Raw genomic sequence first — 20821 nt, 5'->3', positions numbered from 1 at the left:
ACACAACGGAAGTTTGAGACGCAGAGCTCCCATATAAGTTAGTGTGCTTTTTTTCTACTTCTTGTTCAATATATATATATATATATATATATATATATATTTTTTTTTTAATGATTAGAAAATAAAGTTAAAAGTTTCTTATCCACTCAATAGTACTGTTAATAACGAGGATATACCTGTTACTCCACAATGTCTGAGCTGTTCTCTTTTTCAGCACTGTTTAATGTCCAGTTGACGTTTTAATTTCTTACATATTATCTTTGGTAACTCCTTATATAAAAAAAAAAAAACGAATGTCCTACCTAAAAGTAACAAAAATACAAAGTTTCCTGTAGAAATTCCTGTCGATTTTTTCAGTTTCCAAAAGATTTCTTCTTTAAATTTTTACTGCGGTTATGTAATTTCTAGCCTGTTAGGCGAAATCTATATATTAAAAAAAAAAAAAAAAAAAAAAAGCACTTACATTTAATGCACCTAACTGCAGTACAACGTTTAGTTTTATCTCTACAAAAAAACTGTATCAATGTATTTATTTACATTGCATAGTTGTTTACAATGTATAGTTTTATGTTCAATACTTACTGTTCAACCAAAAATGACTCTACAGGGCCCTCTAGTGGTAATACATGCAAATGCATTATTTTTTACTGTGGCTCGGGTTTCCCATCCCGTTATCCAGTTTGCATGGACTGACATGTGGCTGCGCCAGAACGCTAGCAAGTCAGAATGCACCATGATGAGGACAGTCGTTATCATTCCGAAGCACCTCTTGTTTTTTAGGTTGCTGTTAGATCCAAGTAGTACGTTCCTGTTTTTTTTTTTCTGAACAGTGTGCAATTGTTTAAATAGAGATCCCAAATTAACATGTCAAGTCTATAAAACATTAATGGCCATTAAGTCACTTGTAGCTCAAATACATTCTTTAAATAAGTTTTGTGAATAGGATCCAATTGAGCATGGGAATAGAACACTAAGACTCCCAGCCCAGAAGTGTTGTTACAGTTTTAATATTTGCACATGAAGGAAGCGGTTTTGTAGCAGCAGTTATTGCAGGGGGAGGTTAATGGAAAATATGTCTCTTTACATAATGACGCCTGCATCTCAGCAGCCTCTCCCGAGACGCACACAGATGACTCAGGAGTATCCGTTTCCTGCCGATCAATAACACTCAGCCCGCGTGCTGAGCCACACTGGGGTTCTGGAAGGGTCTGCACCAGACCAGCTATTTCAATTACTAGATTCCTGCAGGGGTCTCACTCCTGCTCGAACAGAACCCCTTTCGGGTCAGCAGAATCTCCCACACCCCCTTAGTTATAGGATCGAACGGCTGCAAAATTGATTTTCAGAAGTCCTGGCTCCAACACGAAGATTGAACTGTACATCGTGTGCTCGAGGAAACAGGGTAAAAGGACACGGCTGTAACTGATACACCATTTCCAAAAGGTAGGGTATAACCAATACAAAATAAACTGGGATCATATCCTTCAGAACTGATATGAGACAGAGTGTATACCCTTAATTAGTTTTGTGAAAACTCATTACAAGTTATCCTTTTTTTTTGCAGGAATATAACTTAATTTCATGACAACCTGCGAGTAGAGCAGTACAGTGTAGCATGGCATATTTATTAAACACAGTCATCCCTTTTCCTAACCATTAAAAAACTCACAGAATTACTCTGAAAAAAAACACAAGGTAGTTCTACTTAAATTACAGACAAGACAGTTTGGATTTGTAGGATTTTTATTTTTAAATAGCCTACATGGACCCCCCCCAAAAACAAAAAGAAAATCATGATTCAGAAGCAGACAGTAAGGGATAAACTGATGACAGCGGCTGAGTGACACTAAAACGATGCTCCTAAAACAAACTGATCCAGAGCAACACAATTATTTCACATTAAAACCCTCTTTAAAAGTTCATTTTTTCTTCAAATCTTTACACAATTACAAAAAAATAAAAGCCCTAACTTGTTGTATCTTTGATATATATATATATACTTTTTTGGCAAACATTTGGATCCCTTACTTATGTATCTGACCCATGAGAAAAAAAAAAAAGCATTCCCTCCCAGCCCGCAACTATACAATAACATTTTCAAGTAACAGACATGGGAGTCTGTAGTTTAAAACTGTCCTCAAAACAAAATGTTAAGTTAAAACTGCCTGGAGGCTCGGAACACTGTGGAACGTCCCAAGATAAGGACAGGAAACTGCTATTTATTAAAAAGAAAACTACTATTCACATTTGAATATAAGTCCGGGGATTCACATTCTGAAATCTAAAATGGTAAAAAATATCCTAAATATACTGGTTACCTTCCTGACCTTCACATTTTTGGGGCTACTAGCCACAGAGTTCCAAGTTCAGTTTAAAATTAATATAATACATGTTCGCACAACTACATACGCACTGCTTTGTGGCCAGTTATTACAAAGCATGAGTTAACCCGAGGGAGTTCTATCTCTCTTGTGTGGTGTGTGTGGTTGAGTAATTCTTCGTTTTTCTTTTAAAATACAGAAGTTATCAAAAATCCAACGGCGAGACCAAATAAAATATTAAAATATTCAAATATACGCACACACACAGTTGGCTGTACACAGTAGCGATAAGGACCACAGAGTTTAAGTTGCGACCTTGAGAGCGGGGAAAACAAATCTGATAAACCATAGCCCCCAACTGGAGTCGCACCGTAATGATGATGGGGGCAGGTTTAGGAGGGAGGGGGATTAGTCTGCTACAATTGCCCTCTCCTTGAAATTGAGAACAGTTTAGCCCCCCCACCCCAAACCCCCTTATTTGACCTGCCCCCGACAAGCAAAGGCTTCAGACCTGTCAAGTTCCTGTCAACTCTTTCTCTTGCCAGGTCAACCTGCTTGGCAGAAGAAAAAAAAAAAAATCGATTAGGCTAAAATAAAAAAAGAAGTAAAACCGCGAACGAGATTAAAATTCATAATCTTCCTCTGCCATGTCGATGGCCCAGGCAAACTTCTCCCTCTGGGTTTTGTTATAGATCTTCTCAATGGGTACATCCCACTTCTTACACCTGGAAACCAAAAGAGACGGTTTCAGTTTGAACAAGGTAAGGAGTGACACACAGCACAGCTTTGGGGGCTGCGGGGCGGGCAGTTCATTGAACATTTGAAGCCCTTCTTACCATGCCACACTGATGCGGGGGTCCAGGTAGTTCAGTTTGGATGTTCCCAGAGCGATCTGCTTGTTCTCCTCTCTGTCTGTCGCCTGCACTTCAAGCTTCATTAACTGTTCCTCTAATCTTTGAACGGCTTTCTTCTTACTCTCAACACATCTTGAAAAGAGAACAGAACAACGTGTAAGGCAGGGGTCCACGGGGGTGCTAGTTTCTGCAGCCACACATTTCATAATCCTCCATGTCAAACCTATACATTTTGCAGACACTCACTTTTTGGTCTTCTCGTCTCTCCGGACTTTGGCGTCAGCCTTGGCGCTCTTCAGTTCTCTCCGTGACGCAGAAATCTGGTCCTTCTTGGAATCAATCTAAGGGAGGAACAGACTGTGAAAGGGAGAACAGGGGCAGAAGCAGAAGAACCTACAGGTTTAAAATGCAAGGCAATTCTCCAGGCATGCACGGCTGAAGGGCACTGCCTCTCTGCACTGTCACATACCTTGGTCTGCAGGTTCTGCATGGATTTCTCAAAGGTTTTCGGTGGCGCCCTCTGATGGTTACAAAGGACAGCGACGGCTCTGTTTGCTCGGTTGTAAGACAGGATCTTTGCAGGGAGGTTCTCATCAGCTAAAACGCAGAGAAGAAACAACTGACTATAAAAGGCTGTAAGGCTTATAGATAATGGGTAAACTAGATTTGATTTGGCGACAGACCCCTGATTAGCATACCAAGCGCACCCCCCTTCACACCAGCCTCAGTCATCTATTTGACTAAGGTAATTAAGGACCAGCCTTCCAAGACATTGTCCCCCGGTCCCCTATAGTGGGATTTCACCGTGTTCGGGAGAGCAAGAGGCCGAGGTTCACTTACGGTTGGTCAGCTCCTTGAGCTGCTGCTGCAGCGTGATGGAGGCGTTGTAGGTACGGAACACTTTGGCCGTCAGTCCGTCCATCAGCTCTTGAAGATGTTTGTTCAGGATGGAGGTCTAGGGGGAACACAGAGAGGTTCATTTTTATTAAGGGGCTGTATTGTAATTTGGAGATATGGCGGTCAGAACTAATACAGACATCTTCCTTTTCTGTTCGTGTTTACTTTTTTGGAAGGATCACTCACCAAATGGGGGTTGGGGGGTACATTTGACGTAGCCAAAATCATCCAAATGCTAGCTCTACCTGGGCATCAAGCGCTTTGCTAGAGCAAACTGGGCATCAAGCTCTTTGGCTCTTGGTGGGATTTGAAGTGCTCCGACTTCAATTAACGTGACGACAGAAAGACAAAGAGGAAACTGGAAACTCAAGATTCCTGCTTACATTGAGTCTGTCGAAGAGGTCGTCTTCAGGCTGCTTGTTTTCCATAAATAACTGAAGATTCTTGAAGACCTGAAACAATATTGTAGAACCATCACACAAAAACAAAGCACAATAAAACCACTGCATTAAAAACAACCACACACACACACACAATGGAGTAAACTAGATGCAGTTCTCAATAAACCCCACAAGGGGGAGACCAAAACACTTCCCAGACACATCTGGGAGGTTCTAACAGGCATTGAGCAATCCCTTTATTACAACATTAGGAGGAGTGCTGCCAAGTCATGGCAACACAATGACGTGAAGGAAAAGAAGTCTGATAACAGGAAATAAAGCTACCGGTATGATACCTGCTCTGTTTACTAAAGGTCGGTATAAAGCAAACTTGATGGTTACTGCAAACAACTATGCCAATATCATCAGAGAAACTGATCCTCTACAGCAAAGAGGAATAGGGTTTCAGTTTATGAACACAGGTCTGTTGTATTTACACCATACAGTATATTCTCATGTGCTTTGTTGCAGTTTGCTTACTAGGTCCCCCCCCCCCCCGTCCCATCTGTTGAACTCATTCCCTCTTTAGAAACGGATTCAGGCTATTCTTTAGTCGAGAGGTATGCACCACTTCATCTAAACTTTCAAAACACAGATGGGAAGCACTGACCCTCTTCTCCACAGGAACCTTGTTGTAGTAGCGGATGGAGTCCTTTCCCAGGAAGTCAAACTCCACCACAAACTCCTGGCCGTCCATCTCGGGGTACAGCTTGATGTGTTCCACTCGCAACGAGCAGCAGCCCACTGTGTCAGCAGACTCTCCTTCCTCCTTTTCATTACCTGCTCTCAGAGCCAGCTGTAGAGAGAGACAACACACACTGAAAAACATTGCTCAAGCAAGGGCGTCTGAACATATGCCTTTGGAAATCACGTTGGAACCTCACGGGACTCCTAAAAAAAAAAAGGGGTCCTGTTCTCATGTATGCTCGGAACTGAATGGGTTAGTACGCACGTACAAGACTAGTTGCTCCATTTGAATGAGCCCAGAAACACAGGGGCAGGTTAGGTGATGCTCAGAACCACAGGGCCCGCTGGACTCACCTTGTCAATGAAGTACAGAGCCACGGCTCTCTGGCGGATTTTCATTTCCTTGGATTTCCAGTCTTCGCGGTATTGGTTCCGGAGTCTGTCGACGCATTTCTTCAGCTTCCGGGCCGTCTCATACTTCTGCCAGTCCTTCTCTCCCTGAAAGGGGCAAAATACACAGCGGGGTTGAGGGTCACACTCACACTCTAGCTGACTGATCAAATGCAAAAGCTGCTTCAGACCTTAAACAAGCGAGCCTGGTGACGTCTGGTAACTGCAAACTGAAAGAAACACAGACCAGCTGCACTTTACCTTGATCCTGGAGCTGGGGTTCAGCATGATGTACTTTATGGAGCCCTGGATGTTCTCGTTCCATGACACCAGCCACGTCACCTTGTTGTCGTGCCTCACCTCCTTCCACTTGTGTCCAGCCGGGGCCGGTGGAATCTTAGAGTCTCTGAAAGCGGCAAGAACACATTCGTTAGTTCAGTAAAAACGACCTGGACCACCAGTTTAACAAGCATGATAACATAAAATATACAATGATCCGCTCAACTTAATGCAGATGAAACAGTGATGCAAAAATATATATTCAGATCCCTTGGACAGGCCTGCACACAACCAAGCATCTTCAGATCCGAGTACTAGTCTGGAAGCTACAAACCAGGTCCTGGACTAACCCACCCCCCACCCGACTCACTTGCTGCAGTTGATGATGATCTCCTCGGGCTGGATGCGTCTCTTGAGCATGCCCATCTTGGGGTGGTCCCCTCTGCCCCTGAACAGCCCGGGAGGTTCGATGCGGAAGTTGGCAATGCGTTCTTTGTGGTTGTCCATGACACAGAAGCCGTATTCCTGCAGGAGTCGCTCATTCTCCTCTTTGATTTTCTACAGTCATGGGAACAAGAGAGGAAAATGTTATTTTGTCAGCTGCTTAACTAGATAGGAGAGTTCACTAACCCCCCCCACCCCCCAAATAATGTTATTGACATACCAGCTTTTCTTCTTTAGTCATCTGTTTTCTGGCTTCTGACTGCGCCTTAAAGTACTCGGACATCTCTGTAAAATCACACTTCTTAAGGTCAGTGAGGATGGACTTTTCTTCGGAGGTCATTTCCTGGTGGAAAAAAAAATAAAAATAAAAATCAGCGTGTTTGTTTTCTTCACTGTCGTTTCATGCCCCACACTTTCCAAGTTGGTAATTCTTTTTTTTTTTCAGTGCTTTTATCATTTGGTGTGGAGAGGCTTGCACTGCAATGGGATGCCCTTACCTTCCGCCAGTCTTTGAAGAAGTTTTTCCGGAAGATATCCTTGGTAGTGTATTCGTGGTCCAGCATTTTAGCAAAGAATGTGGCAACCTCCTCTGTCTGTGGACTCAGCTTCATAGGTTTACCTGTGCAAAGCAAACGCAGGCCAGGTCATTGCTGAGAAGGTGTGAATTTTGTGTAAAATAACAAATAGATATTCTGGTTGTAGCCAGCACATACAGCTTCATTAAATACAGGGTGATCATTGATGTGGTAATCTCCCTGTATTTGACTGCCAAATAATGTATTCAATTTTTCTTCAAGCAAGATATTGATCAAAGTACTTGAATAATTATTTCAATTTAGTAACTACACTCTTTACAAGCTGAAACGTGTTGTTTTAAAACTAAGAAAGCAGACAAATACGCTCCCTACCTCTAACTTTTCCTGTGATAGCTGCTAGACCAAGAGGGCATGTTAGCTGGTTTTCATTTTAAACCCAGCTGTGTTTCATCACTAGGACAGATCTCCGATTCATGCTTTTCACCCCTAACCCACTTCAAAACACTGATCAGATTTTCAAAAGCTTACCGTCATAATAAAACTTGACTTTACTAGGCAGAGGCTCATAGTCGGGTGCAAAGACAGGTCCTTTGTGTTCCAGAAATTTCCATTTCACTCCATCAGTGTATCGCTCCTCCTCCCACCTGGCAGGACATCCGAGAAGAGACTGAGAATCAAATCGCAAGCTTTACCACCCTCTCGTCACCACATCCCCCCCCCCTCCTCGCTGCGTACACCTTCCGAATCAGCAGGAACGCAAGGACCGACTGCTACCTATAGTCTAATCCTTCACTAGCTACGCGCAGCACGCACATGCATGTCCTTTCCAAAGGCAAGGACGTCACTTACATCGCATATATGCAAACTGCCATGTTCCATTTCAGTTTGCATGGGCTTTCAAATTTCTTTACTAAGTAGCGCAGCACCTGTAGCACTATATCTTAAAGCGCCAGGTATTAATGGGAGATAGATTGGCTTAAGGCTGTTGTTTCAAACACAAAGAAACATAAGGGCCCCAGACTTCACCATGTGTTTGTTGAACCCACCATTTCCATTTCTCTTCTGGCTCTTTCTTTACTCTCTTCTTGCCATCAGCAGCAGCTCCTCTTTTGTCCTTGGTCTTCTTTTTGGGTTTGATATCCTGGAGAAAGAAGAAAATTTATTAACTCATGACGGGCCTCATTCGAGGACAGGCTACTTTGTAATTTTCTGACTCCTCAATATAAAAGCAACCGAAGCCAAAAAAAATTGATAAAGCTCCATTTTGTAGGTGTTGAGCTTCACCAAGGCGTGAAATTCCACTGGTCTGATTATGGGCACATCTAACCTGAATAGTTTAGAACGCTAGGAATATATGTTGCAAAAATGCTTGCCATTTTACACTTCTAAGACTGAAAACTCTTAGAATGATAGCAGATTGATTTAGAACGTATCAAATTACATAAATACAGCTTGTGTTCTGATTTTTTCAAAGAACGCTTTGCTTCTTAATGCGTTATCAAGTTTAATTAAACTATGAAATGTTCTACTCCCCCCCCAAAAAGTGCGCAGGTCAGTCATTTCAAAGTAGCTGAGCTTCAATGCGAAGAAGGTTCATGAAAACCACAAGCATACCTCCTGGTCTTGTTTTCTCTTTTTTGCCTTCTTTTCGTTTTCGATCTTGATTTTTTTGGGCTTAAAGTCGGCGCTGAAAGAAAAACAGCAGTCAGAAAAAGAAGTGTGCGTCCGCACCTTTAACAGCCTAACAGGAAAGCAAGTATTACCCATGCAAATGGAACTATTTACCCTTCCGCTCCAGTGAGCATTCGAACCGTTTGAGGTCTGACTGACAGAACTTGACTTTCCCTTGTGTATCAGGACAAACATCCACTGAAAATACCGTGTTACACCTTTCGAAACAGCTGAGAGTCTGAAGATTAAGAGAATAACATTTTCACTCTGTGATGAAATATACCCTACAATTACCTAGTTTGAATGTAAAAAATACATTTTAAAATGTACTCTTATTTCTTTAGATGTCTCCATAAGTGTAATTTAGTGTACCCAAAAACTGTAAAAGTAGCTACAACCCTCAGGAAGTAGGATCAGAAAGAATTTTATTAATACTGTGTCTGGTTTTGATTTTACACCAAATGGCCTGGGGCTTTAGTGAAATGCATTTTGATTGGAGAGATGCGAGATGTTTATCCTATGAATATTTCACTAATTTATTTTTGGGTTTATAAGCATTTTGGACAATTTCTGGTAAGCTTGTATTTGGAAGGAGAAGAAAAAAAAAAAAAAAACCTAATTTGTCTAGCTTTCTGTCTATCTAACTTTACTTTCTATGTATATAAAACCATTCCTGACTGGCTGTTGGAGCCTTTGGCGCGATCAGTCACTTGGTAAGCAACCAATGGTTGTTTAAAAACGGCTTAAAATGGGCGTCTGACATCACCATTACATCATCGTTCATATATGGGTTAATACGCGGCTTTACAAAATTGGCTTTAGATTTGAAAATGTTCTATTAAGTTTTGTATATAATCAATTTCTCAAGTAAGACTAACCACTGTTAACTGCCATTTAGCAAGTGATCAGTCAATATTTCTGCCCAAAACAGCATATTTTACATTTGATAGAGTATTAACAACTGAGGAAATATGAAACTCCCAGCTCTGTCAGCGAAGCTTCATGTGCTTGTAACATTTCTCTCCCCTATAATAACAGGGCCCCATCTCTCTACTTACTCATCGTCATCTCGTTCCCTCTTTAATGACTTGTTGTGTTTCGGGGAGAGGCAATGGTTACTCTCTGGCTCTGCTTTGATGTGAGGAGGGCTTTAGGAGGAGACAAGAATGAAACCCATTAAATAACTTAGAAATGGGAAGATCTTGAAACAAACACACACACACTTATTTAAAACGCCCTGCAGTTAAAGGATGCACACAAAGTGGTCACTCACCTGGCAAACCCGTTTTCTTTTTCCATTTTGATCTTGGTTTCCCCGCTGGAGGACTTGCTCTAGACAGAAGAAAACAGAAGAAAGCATTGCAGACCAGCAGAACATTCGTCAATAACTGCAATTACAATGTAACTCACTGCAGTTGAACCTTGGCACACCTGAGTGATTGTAATTACTATAACTGATCAATTACATTATTCTTGTATTTTCAACCACTTTTGGTGGCCCCATTTGTTTGAAAAAATGAAATAAGTTCTAGTATGTTTCTGCATTTGTACCTGGGGTTACAGCTTGGTTATTTAGAATATGTTAAATGTGTGTACTTGTCTATGTGTTACTTTTTAGTATAACTGAAACAGAATTGTAAATGTAACTGAACAAAATAGCATTGTTATTGTCACTCGAATTGACCCAGGTGTGCTTGTGACTCAAGACAGCCGCTGCCTCACCTTCTCGTCTTTTCTCTTGTCTTTGTGTTTATCCTTGTGTTTTTCTGAGCTGCCATCTTTGTGCTTTACTTTATCCTTGTCTTTGTTTTTCTTTTCTGAGGAGTCCTTGTGTTCGCTGTGAGGAAGTCGGAAAGAGATACAGGCGTCAGAGACAGACACTTTCAAATATATCTATTGACTGGAATCGTTCTCTTTTGACTCTCAGGCTCTGGGGGAGGTGGGGGGTGGGCTGGTGAGTTGGTCTCACTTTAACTTGACTCCATTTTAGCAGGCGTTCCAAAGATATTCAGCTTCTAGACTTTTTTTGCCAGAGGGCTGCAGGTCAGAATGTGGAGGAATTTCCGAGCTGGCAACGGAACGGTTTTTGACAGGAATATGAGGGGGCGGGTCAGAACCTCCCAGCAAGAACAAAGAATGTCCTGAACTCACCCAGGGCTCCAGACAACGCCACTTAACACCACAGGCAACCCCACTCAGCCAGAGCTCAGGTCACAAGACCCCTCTTCACAACCCCTGATCCTCTGGGACCACCAACCACCTAGGTTCTTATTTCTAAACATTTACTTTTAAATCCTGCTGTCCGTCATACAATAATCACAGGACCTTTGTTACTATCTGTCTGAGGCTTGGGGTGTCATGGGTATGTGAAAGCAGTGCAGACTGGCAGCTAGACTCCGCCTCCAACCTGAGCAGCTGTGAGGTTTCACTATGAATCACTTCTACACGGAGCATCCGTTGTGCTGCACTTTGAATCTTCAGGTGTTAATCAGCAGTTTCGATACCCCAGCCATGAACTGTGCAACAGCCTGGAGAGAATTACCCTCAGCTACTTGCAAGGAGATTTACAGCCTTACTGGGGAAGCCATTTTTCCTATTAACACATCCTCTTCTAGCAGAATTCAGATCACCTTATCTACCATAGCCCATTAAACACAAGAGTTAGAAACCCTAGTTGATGGGGGTGTCATGCTGCGACCTTTCTTTAAACACACAGGGTGCTGACTGGATTCAGCCCCTGTCCAGTGTTCGTTGAGGCAGTCGGAATATGCAAGAACAGGGAAATTCACTGGCGTTACCTGTTGCTGTGCTTTGATTTCTCTCGTTCCTTGTCCTTCTTGTGATCTTTGTGTTTGTGTTCTCGGTCCTTATGCTTGTCTTTGTGTTTGTGAGAATCTGCAAGTTAAAAAGTGCACATGTTAAAAGGGTGCCAACATGTCACCCCACACGATACACAGTACAGTGCCTTACAACTGAATCTAAACACTGTGTTGGGTTTTATTCCAAATCAGCATTGCCAAAAATGATTTTTTTTTATAAAATCTTAGCAACATACACAGGGATGAGGAGGGAATACCCAGTCATTAAAAACTACAATAACTAAAACCAGCCACATCTTGCAACTCTGCAATATTAGATTTCCACAGCACTAGCCTAAAGCAACAACAGATGGCTTCAATATGGTGCAGCAATTAAATCATACCAACAATCCTTAAAGAAGCCCTGTCTCTCCACGAGATATCTTTGACAGGTTATTTTTGAAAACTATGGTTTTTAGCGTTTCTAAAACCCTTTTTCACACTGCTCTGGACATCAGTGATGGCTAGAGTTTCAAGGGCAGTTCAGCGTTGACAATGCCTGCCCAGGGTGTCTGTTAGGTTACGTCTGCCTGCGATCATGGTCATTATTGAACCTCTTTTACATATAGGAGTTACTTGATCAAACGTGTCCAATACACATGGATGAGATCAAAGTATTGCACAACTAAAAAATCTTTATGTGCTAAACGCTGCTCTTTCCAATACTTTACAGCTGGTAGAGTCCCTCTGAAGATGCACAATCTTCTTCTCAGATACTAGGTAGAGATTGTAATCGATTGGGATCTAGGCAAACAAGCCCATACAATCGAAGTGTCTGTGTAGCAGACTTCCCTGTGATTTCATCGGAAAGCCAATGCTGTGTCTGGGAAATCCCATATTACAGATCATTCGCTAGAATATAGGAACTTGCTTCTGCACTTCACACTACACACATAATCTATTTTAGAGGAAGTGCAGATGATAAGGATATTACTGTCTTAAGTGTGACACAAAGCAACAAAAAGTTAAGATACCAAAAGCTGCCCTCCCCCCTCCCACCCCACAATATGACTGGAAGCCAGATCACGATTTCCCTGAACGCCCAGCCCTCCCACATCTTTATTACAGGCTGCAGCCGTCAGAAGCGAGTCAGCCCCTTACATCAGGGGATCCCGACTCCCACACAACCTAGCAAGTTCCTTGTGTGACAAGCAGGGGAAGCGAATACAAAAGATACAGCTTCACCACTGGGAGTCACTCCGAAATCAGACACGTCACACCAGTGGAGTTCGTAAGAGATCATTTGTTTGTAGGTGCAGTGTAAAAGGAAGTAAACATTCACAATATTAATACAAGGCCTGCCAAGTCTTTATGCTAGACATTTTAACTTTTTACTTTGCTCTCTTTTGCAGTAGTCTCCGTGGTTGCCATAGTGATGGAATATTTTTTTTCAGCTTAAGCAAGTTCCATTTAATACAAAAGCTGTAGCAATCCTACAGGAGCGGAGCAATCTGATTGGTTGTAAAGTTTGCGATGGTGTAGAAACTCAAACTCTGTATTACTATGGCCAAACTATATACATTTGTCATATTAAAATAAAAAAAACAAGTGTATTTGGAACAAAATCCCCACTGTAAATACAAAAATCAAGACCCATCATGAAAAAGTTGACCATTAACCACATACCTGCTTTACATTTTCTAGCAAGCTTGACATACGAATGGTGTTGTCTCTGATTTAAGACAGAGATATTCTCCAATATCATGTGGTAAGGAAAGGCTAAACCAAGTTCTATCACAATTAGGTAGGTGGTTCTCGATATCTCCAAGACTGATGTTCTCAATAACGTGTTCCCAAGAACGTTCCTACCAAGCGTCATCACAGTTACGTCAGGGATTCACTATATATGAAAAAAAAAACCTAGTGCCAACCTCATGCAAGAGTAGAGACCAACGCAAAGTCAGTTCCTTATCCAATTTCACTTTCCCCTCCAGCTCAACAGGACCTATATCAATTCATAATGCAATCCCCAACTTGAGACCTCTGCTCCATAAACCAGTCTCAATTCACTTGACTTGAATACAATAAAACAGCACAACAAACAGCATAGAAAATAACTTCATGCTAATGCTCAAGGGCACCCTGGTGAAAAGCTCAATATCCTTATTGAGTAACTGAAAATAAACAAGTCACCCTGCCTAGAACCTGATCCAGTGGGAGATGGAGCATTCCTGCAGACAGGAATATCTTCTGCCGGTAGACAGACACCAACAGTCTTTGGCTACCCATTAAGAGAGTGCCCTCTTGTGAACAGTCAAACGTAGGGCTGCAACGAAGGGTACGTTTTGACCTTCGAAGGTTCGGAACACATTACCGAAGGAAGGTTCGAACCTTCAATGGGACTCATTTGCATAATTTATTGGTGATGTCACCATAGCTACTTGTTTATATTTGATTGAAAATCCTATTTTACAGGTAATCCTTATAAATGGAATAAAACATTCAAATGTAGTTTAAAAATATGCTATATATAATCATGTTTAAATAATTTAAATAAAAATATAAATACACGTTTATTTCTACGGAATTGAGTCTGCTTGTGATATATATGCACTGCACCACCAGGGAGGGGTGGATGGTGCTCAGTTTTCAAAATTAAAATTATTAGTTTTTGCGTATATTTTGTATGTTTCAAACATATTCTACCATAGCACTTCTCTTACACTGTCTTGTACAATAGGCATTCAGTACATATTTTACTGAAGCAATACAGCCAGTAGAGGTACGAGCCCACTGCTTTGGATGCTGTACCCTGCTCCATACACGGCAGCAGCGCCATGTAGAGTTGCTACATATATGATTTAGTAGCGGATTTTAATAACAACTTTTGTTTACTTAATATGCATTACACAAAATCAAAAGATCGAATTTTGCATGCGAGTGACATTTAATGTGCAATTTATAGTATTCATGCACTGTCAAACAGTTTCTGTTAACAGGAAAAAGAAAATAATACAGTGCGTGAACCTGTCTGACGAACCTTCTGAGGTTCCCTGGCTAGCGAACGAACCTTCGGACACAGCCCTAGTAAAATGTGTCGTGAAAAGGTACAGGCTGAAGGGAGGGTGAAAATATTGGAAAATCCAGACACACAAAAATAGGCCTCAACAGAAAGGAAAAGAGAACATTTGAGATGCATCTAAAACACAAAGTCTGAGTAAAATCTAATTCAAGAAAATAATAAAATAAAACAGCAGCAGCACTGTCAACAGGAGCAACTCACACAAAGAACTTGAAGGGCATTTGTTATGTTTTATGACTTACTTTAGCAGCACAGCATCCTTTAATTATATCTTATATTCTTGTCTTGAAGCACAAGATACACAGGCATGCAGGGAAAAGGCCACTCAACCCACAGAACAGGCAGAGAGCACATTCAGAGGAGAAACGGGAGAATGCTGAGAGAGGCTGTCATGGAAGGACAGACGCATGGTTAAACAAGACAGAAGCCGTGTAAGAGCAGACAGCAGATCAATACCCAGAGACTCACAAGTACAGGGAGACCAGGATCACCTCCCGGCATTAAACAGTAAGGTGAAAAGCATCCAAGAGGCAACATTTATCAAACACTGCACACAGGGATTAGGAGAAAATTAGCATTTCAAATCAAACATTTTCAATTATGACAAGAAATGGGATTACAGGTTTTTACATTAGTAAGGAAAGGGAGCAATAAATAAGCAATATCTGACAGCATGTGCCGTATGCGTTTCAATCCATGTGGTTTCCACACAACGATCACAAGAAAGGTCGTAGCTTGCTTTACTATTAAAACAACAGCGCAAGACACTGCTTCTACAACGGACCTGGGGTCCCAGTAGAAAACAAAAACCGGTTTAGAGCAATTAGAGGCTTGCCAACATGCTGGAATAGTAGCTATGAATGATGATTACAAGACTACCAATTGTTTCGACTTCCTGAATTCAAAGCAACAGACAGGTAATAAAATGTTGATTTTCTACTCTGTGTGCATTTGTCAATGTTAATACATGCATTTCCCTGATAAGTGACAGGTCTGTCTTCATATACAGCTGTTTTACATCCATCTATAAAGTGCTTACCCAACTAAAACTTCAGCTGAAGGCAGTGACAAATTCCAAAGTGACACTGCCCTCTACTTTATATCTTGTGCTGTTATTTGGAAAAATGCTGTTTGGTTTGATTTCATGTGGATAGGCTGCAAGGTTACGTTCCTAGGTTTTAATAGATAACCTTTTGCATTTACTGTATATACTAGCACATATATGATCTGATACAAACACCAAGTCACTCAGCAACCACCTTCAGAGTGATACAAGAAGACATCCTGCACCTGCACACTACACAACTCTTGAGCTGGTTTTTCGTACAGAATTATTGTTCGCGGTTTTCTTAAGATAACGGGGTGGAAAATGCACCCTCCAGAACTCATGTGTTCTGGAATTGAACCCGGGTCCCTGAGGTGCAGCCTGTGTTCTTACCACTACACTGCTGAGTATTGTGACTCTCCAGTCACAGGCAGTGTACACTGGGATGCACTGAAGAGCAACATTCATTTACTACACAGAGTTACAGTAAAGTGTGTTTTGATAAGTGGCAGCGCAAAGCAGAATTGGAGTCAGTGCCTGAACTGATCACTAGAAACACAGCTAGTGTTAAACAAGACAGCTTGATCAGAGACAGGCACGATCTTGATCAGAGATGTGTCACTTCTGTATCTCTGCTGGCTCATGAAACTCCCACAGCAATTCCAACAAAAAAACAAAGCTCAATTAGGAAGCAAGTGCAGTGGATTACAACTGGACTGTAGAAAACTACAGCCCCACCCAGATTAATTAGAGGTGTGGGAAAGAGAAACGTTAGACACTTAGATTCAAGGGAGACGACCTCATAGTATGTAATGAAATGCCTGACGCTTTGTTTGGTGAATGCTACATTCTGAAAATTGACCTACTTTAAAGGAGTTCTTTTTTTTTTAATGTAGATAGTGGAAAAATATTGAATTCTACCTTTCAAGTTTGGTTGAAGCATCATTTCCGCATTTGAATTACACAATGCACTGTGGTTTAAGAATCAGTTCGGACGCTGATTTGGAGAAGTCAGTAGACAGCGTATTTATTTTATTAAGTTACAACACTTCATTGAAGGTCACTCCAATAGTACTCTTAAGCCCCTTTCACGCTGGCATGCTCTACCCGGGTCAGAACCTACCCGGGCCAGGACCTGCTGTGATGCGGGTCGGCTATGTGATTTCACACTGCTTTTGATAAAGCAGGGCTGACCTGGGTGACAGACGCAAGTAAACAATGCGCATATCGATGCCCCAGAAGCAGCTTGTTATGGACGCTTCCATCCAAGCTTCTCTGGATTGAACCGTCGGACCAAATGTTGATTCGAGCAAATGTTTCTTCATCCCTGCTGCAATCTGGCTCATGGTGTGCCTCAAGCAACAAAAATACGGCTAAACAGAATAAACAAAAAACGTTCCTTGCGGAGGTGAAACCTTCACGCAGACGTGGCTGTTTGTTATTTCATCGGCTTAAGAATGGCCGTCATGCATTTTGTCTCGCTCAACCCGGGTGAAAGCGTGTCGACCCAGGTACAACCCAGGTACGTGGTTTCACACTACACGAGATTGTGACCGGACCCGGGTAGGAGTGATGGCGTGAAAGGGACTTTACATTCTGCGGTACCTGAATCCACATTGTCTACAATAGCTTTAAGAGTTACTGTATTACCCTACCAGATCCATTCATTCATTTTATACTGATCAAGGATTATGGTTTAAACAGTTATTTCATTGTTAAAATCAGTGTACTACATTGAAGTGCATTACAACGCAAAGCATACTTGAAGTACAGAGTTGCAGAGTTGTTCTGGTTTCTGTTTCTCCAGCACTAAGTAATTATCATTCGTCTCTCAGTATCTGTCTTTACCCGGCTTAGCACTTGCTTTGAGCTTGCCTGTAGATCCTAACTTCTGACACTGATTGACTTGTGAATTATCTAGTGCTACTGGAGAAAAAATAATTTGAAGAGAATCTATACTAATGCAGAAAGTTAATTCACTGCAAACCAGAATTGACTTTATTGCCCTTAAATGAAGACTTCTATTATAGATGCTGCTTTATATCAAATTGCTTGCCCTACAGATAATTATATTTTATCTGGATTATTTGATCATTTTTTATGGTTGCCACATATTCGAAGGTGAAATCTTACTTCAGACAAAAAGACTAAAAAAAACATAAAAGATCTTAAGAAAAGCAGACGTTGACCTATGGTGTGATTGTGATCCAGTATTCAATCTAAAATTATTATTATTATTTATTTCTTAGCAGACGCCCTTATCCAGGGCGACTTACAGTGGTTCACTTCTGCATGTGCCAATATGAAAAATCCTAATGATGACAATGTGCCAACCTGAATCCGAAGTAACACCGAAGTTGTCTGCTTGTGAAATTCATGAAATTGGAAGGTGCCAATTATATAAATTATATTGCAAGTATAAATTGAAGAGTTTAAAAAAAAACAACTTTATGATTTATTTCTATTTACAACATGAAAGGGTAACATTTATAAAAATATATATATATATTTTTTTTTTGTATGTATGGATCTTACAATAGGCTTATGTCACCAAAATGCCAATTCAGAAATTGTTTCTCTAAATGTGACGTTTACTTATTGTGTATATATAATTAATAAAATACTTTAAAAAAAAAAATTTAAAATAAGCTTTTGTTCCAAGGTTATGATTCAGCGAAAACCCAGCAGCATTCTGCCTACAACCCGTGTCTGGAAAGTCCTACCGAGTCACCCTCTGCCCGTGCCTCCATATCACAGCGGATCTGCACTTTGTGTTCGCCTGCACAGAGGTGGATAGGCAGAGAAAAAGAAAATGGCGCAGAGACTAAGTCCTCAACCTCCAAACCCCAACTTTCGGCCCCAAATTCCTGTCCTAAAACCCCTCGCTAAACCCAATCAGAGGTTAGGTTGTGATAAACACTATCTCCTCTACAGGAATCCGCGTTTCGATCAAAAAATTGACCATTTTAAGTACTGTTTTTAAGCCCTCTATTTGAACAATAGGCGCTTGTGAGCAGAGGAGAAGGGACTTAGTCTCTGGGACGCCATGTCTGTCTCTAAAAAACTAACTACAGAATCGCATAGGCTCAGATGAAACGAGAGTAACACACATTTGCGGAACACAAAATACTTACCATTGGTCCGAGATCCAGAGTCGATCTGTAAAAAAATGATATATTTTTTTAAAAACAAGTACACGCTTTTTTTATTATTTAAAAAAATTAATCTACGTAAGTTTCAACTAAGGTTACCGGTATGCGAAAATGGCTTTTGATAGATTGCTCTAGCACAAAAATACCCTTAAACTTTGTGTAAAGTTGTTATTAAAACGGCAACATGCAATTATATTTAAAATATACTTCAACCGTGACCCCTTAGCATTACTGTCCGTGTTCCCAAAATTATTTTGATTATGCAAGATCACATACAATTTGTAGCCACCCTTAATCACATCAGATACTTGTTTTCATCACGATTGTAACACATATTTTTTTAATTTTACCTGTGAGTCATTGTGGAGTTGATCCCCGCTCATTTCCTGGTTCTTTATTTTAAAATAAAATGTGAAATGTGTTGAGAGCAGTAGCCGGTGAGCTGCAAAAAGGCAGAATGGAGAAAACACCAGTTGTGTAACAGACTAAGTCCCGATTTCCATAGACTGCGCATGCTCCAGCTCGTTTAAATGGGGGGAAGAAATTCTGCGTACTGGTCCATTAGCTCCTCCCCGTCTTTAAATGTAAGCATTTTTACACATAGCATTGCAAGCATGGAAGCCTTAGCCATGTGGCAACAAAGAACTTTATAGACTTAGCACCGGTGCTAGACAATGTCTGTACCATGTCATCTGTGTTTCAACTTACAGACACGTGGTCTTTAAGAAACCGGCGTCTGGGCACAACTGTTTCTGAAAAAACACCGTGGCTGTAATTTAATGCGGTGACTTGAACCGTACATCCGTGGATACAATTTGTATGCTAATAACAGAAGGGAAAAATCATATACCCATATCTTTTTAACTGGCAACACTGTGCTTGTCAATTTGACAAAAGTTTGAAAAGTGTAAGTTTTACATGGAAAAACATTTTTAAAAATGTGCAGTGGCATTATACCGTTAGAATCATGGAGAGTGTGCCACTATGTGTATAAGATATATGAAATTAATCATGACGAATTGTAAAGAAATTAGGGCAATTTCTTTGTATTTTTCTTAATAACATACATGCAAACTTATAATACAAACATATTCTCAAGTATATAACTTTAACATTCATACATGCATAAATTAGTGCCATTTCTGGAGGAAAAGCTCATTTACTTGGTAAAAAGTGCTACATTAGTAAGAAACAGCTTCAGAAAGCTTTGATTTTTTTTTTTTTTTTTAGTATCCCACTAGGTATGGTTTTGCATGGGAATGCATTGGCATGGGTAATTAACTGTATGAAAAACAATAAACCGAGATACACATGATATCATACAGAAATCTTTCACCATGTTCCTATAAAATATGCATTAGTATTAAAGTGTATTAATGTTTAAAAAAAGTATCTTGTGCAACAGTTGTGTTGTCTTGTTTGTTCCCCTGCAGCAGCCATGTTTAAAAGCCACTTTCCCACGCACGCACCAGCAGGCTGCCTGTCAATCGCACTCCCAGCTGGGCTTACCCTGCCAGTGATCCAGGCCATCTCAGTGTCTGACGACCCCCCCCCTCTCTTTTCCAGCGTTAGGTAATAGTACATAGTGAAACTCATTCTGCATGCATTGAAGTTCTCTGGTTTATCCAAGTTACTTTTTTATTTACCACTCAAGGTTCCAGTGGACTGTATTTTCAACGAGCCACAAATCACTTCTTGTTCCTGCAAAGAATTAAAAAACCTTCTGTTTAAATATTTAGTCTTTTTTCAAGTTTGCCATTTAGTTTAAATACAAATCAGAACCAACACCACAGCACTGTGTTTTCTGAAAATCTGAATATCTTACTAACTGCTTGTTAACTTCTCTACCGCATTGACAGTATGGATTTAGATCTTTCACCCAAATAATGGGTCTATGATTGTAGAAACACTATCATAAAGCCCAGAACTTTCACAAACTGAACACACACACACAAACCAATACATAAAGAAACACTCCATTATAAACGAGAGGCAAAGCACACGTACGTTTGATAGAGTATGGATAAACATGTTTTAGCATGGTAAAGCTTCATACATGCCTACAGTAACAGGGATGGAAAAAAGACTTCTATTGCATAGCCGTTTGATCCATTCCAGGTTTTGCTACGATCTTGATTAGCCACAGTGTATAGGTAACAAGCTCAGGTGTAAAAGCAGGAATGGATCAAAGTGCTATGCAATAGGAGTCTCATTGCCATCCTTGT

The 20821-nt window shown here is 40.8% G+C and overlaps 1 protein-coding gene across 2 annotated transcripts; it reads right to left on the bottom strand.

Annotated features, from left to right (window-relative positions):
• Window positions 1-1725: 1725 nt before the first annotated feature.
• On the bottom strand, window positions 1726-19111 carry LOC117435424 (DNA topoisomerase 1). 2 transcript variants are annotated; one of them, XM_034058600.3, is made up of 21 exons: window positions 18947-19111; window positions 18579-18603; window positions 11318-11414; window positions 10242-10356; window positions 9793-9851; window positions 9578-9667; window positions 8463-8535; window positions 7895-7989; window positions 7377-7492; window positions 6810-6931; window positions 6533-6655; window positions 6239-6426; window positions 5851-5995; window positions 5554-5697; window positions 5123-5308; window positions 4456-4524; window positions 4016-4130; window positions 3645-3772; window positions 3422-3516; window positions 3158-3307; window positions 1726-3046 (listed from the first exon to the last, which is right to left on the bottom strand). In XM_034058600.3, the coding sequence occupies exons 1-21, from the start codon at window positions 18977-18979 to the stop codon at window positions 2944-2946; spliced, it is 2271 nt and encodes a 756-aa protein (XP_033914491.2). In that variant the 5' UTR covers window positions 18980-19111; the 3' UTR covers window positions 1726-2943. The 2 variants fall into 2 exon arrangements, with proteins under 2 accessions (XP_033914491.2, XP_058846934.1); XM_058990951.1 differs by lacking the exons at window positions 9578-9667; window positions 9793-9851; window positions 10242-10356; ... (1 more) ...; window positions 18579-18603; window positions 18947-19111 and having other exon boundaries at window positions 7377-7515; window positions 8463-8515.
• Window positions 19112-20821: the final 1710 nt, after the last annotated feature.

This window comes from Acipenser ruthenus, chromosome 18 (genome assembly GCF_902713425.1).
Source record: "Acipenser ruthenus chromosome 18, fAciRut3.2 maternal haplotype, whole genome shotgun sequence".
Taxonomy (NCBI): Eukaryota; Metazoa; Chordata; class Actinopteri; order Acipenseriformes; family Acipenseridae; genus Acipenser; species Acipenser ruthenus.
This window is presented reverse-complemented; position numbering and strand designations above follow the sequence as displayed.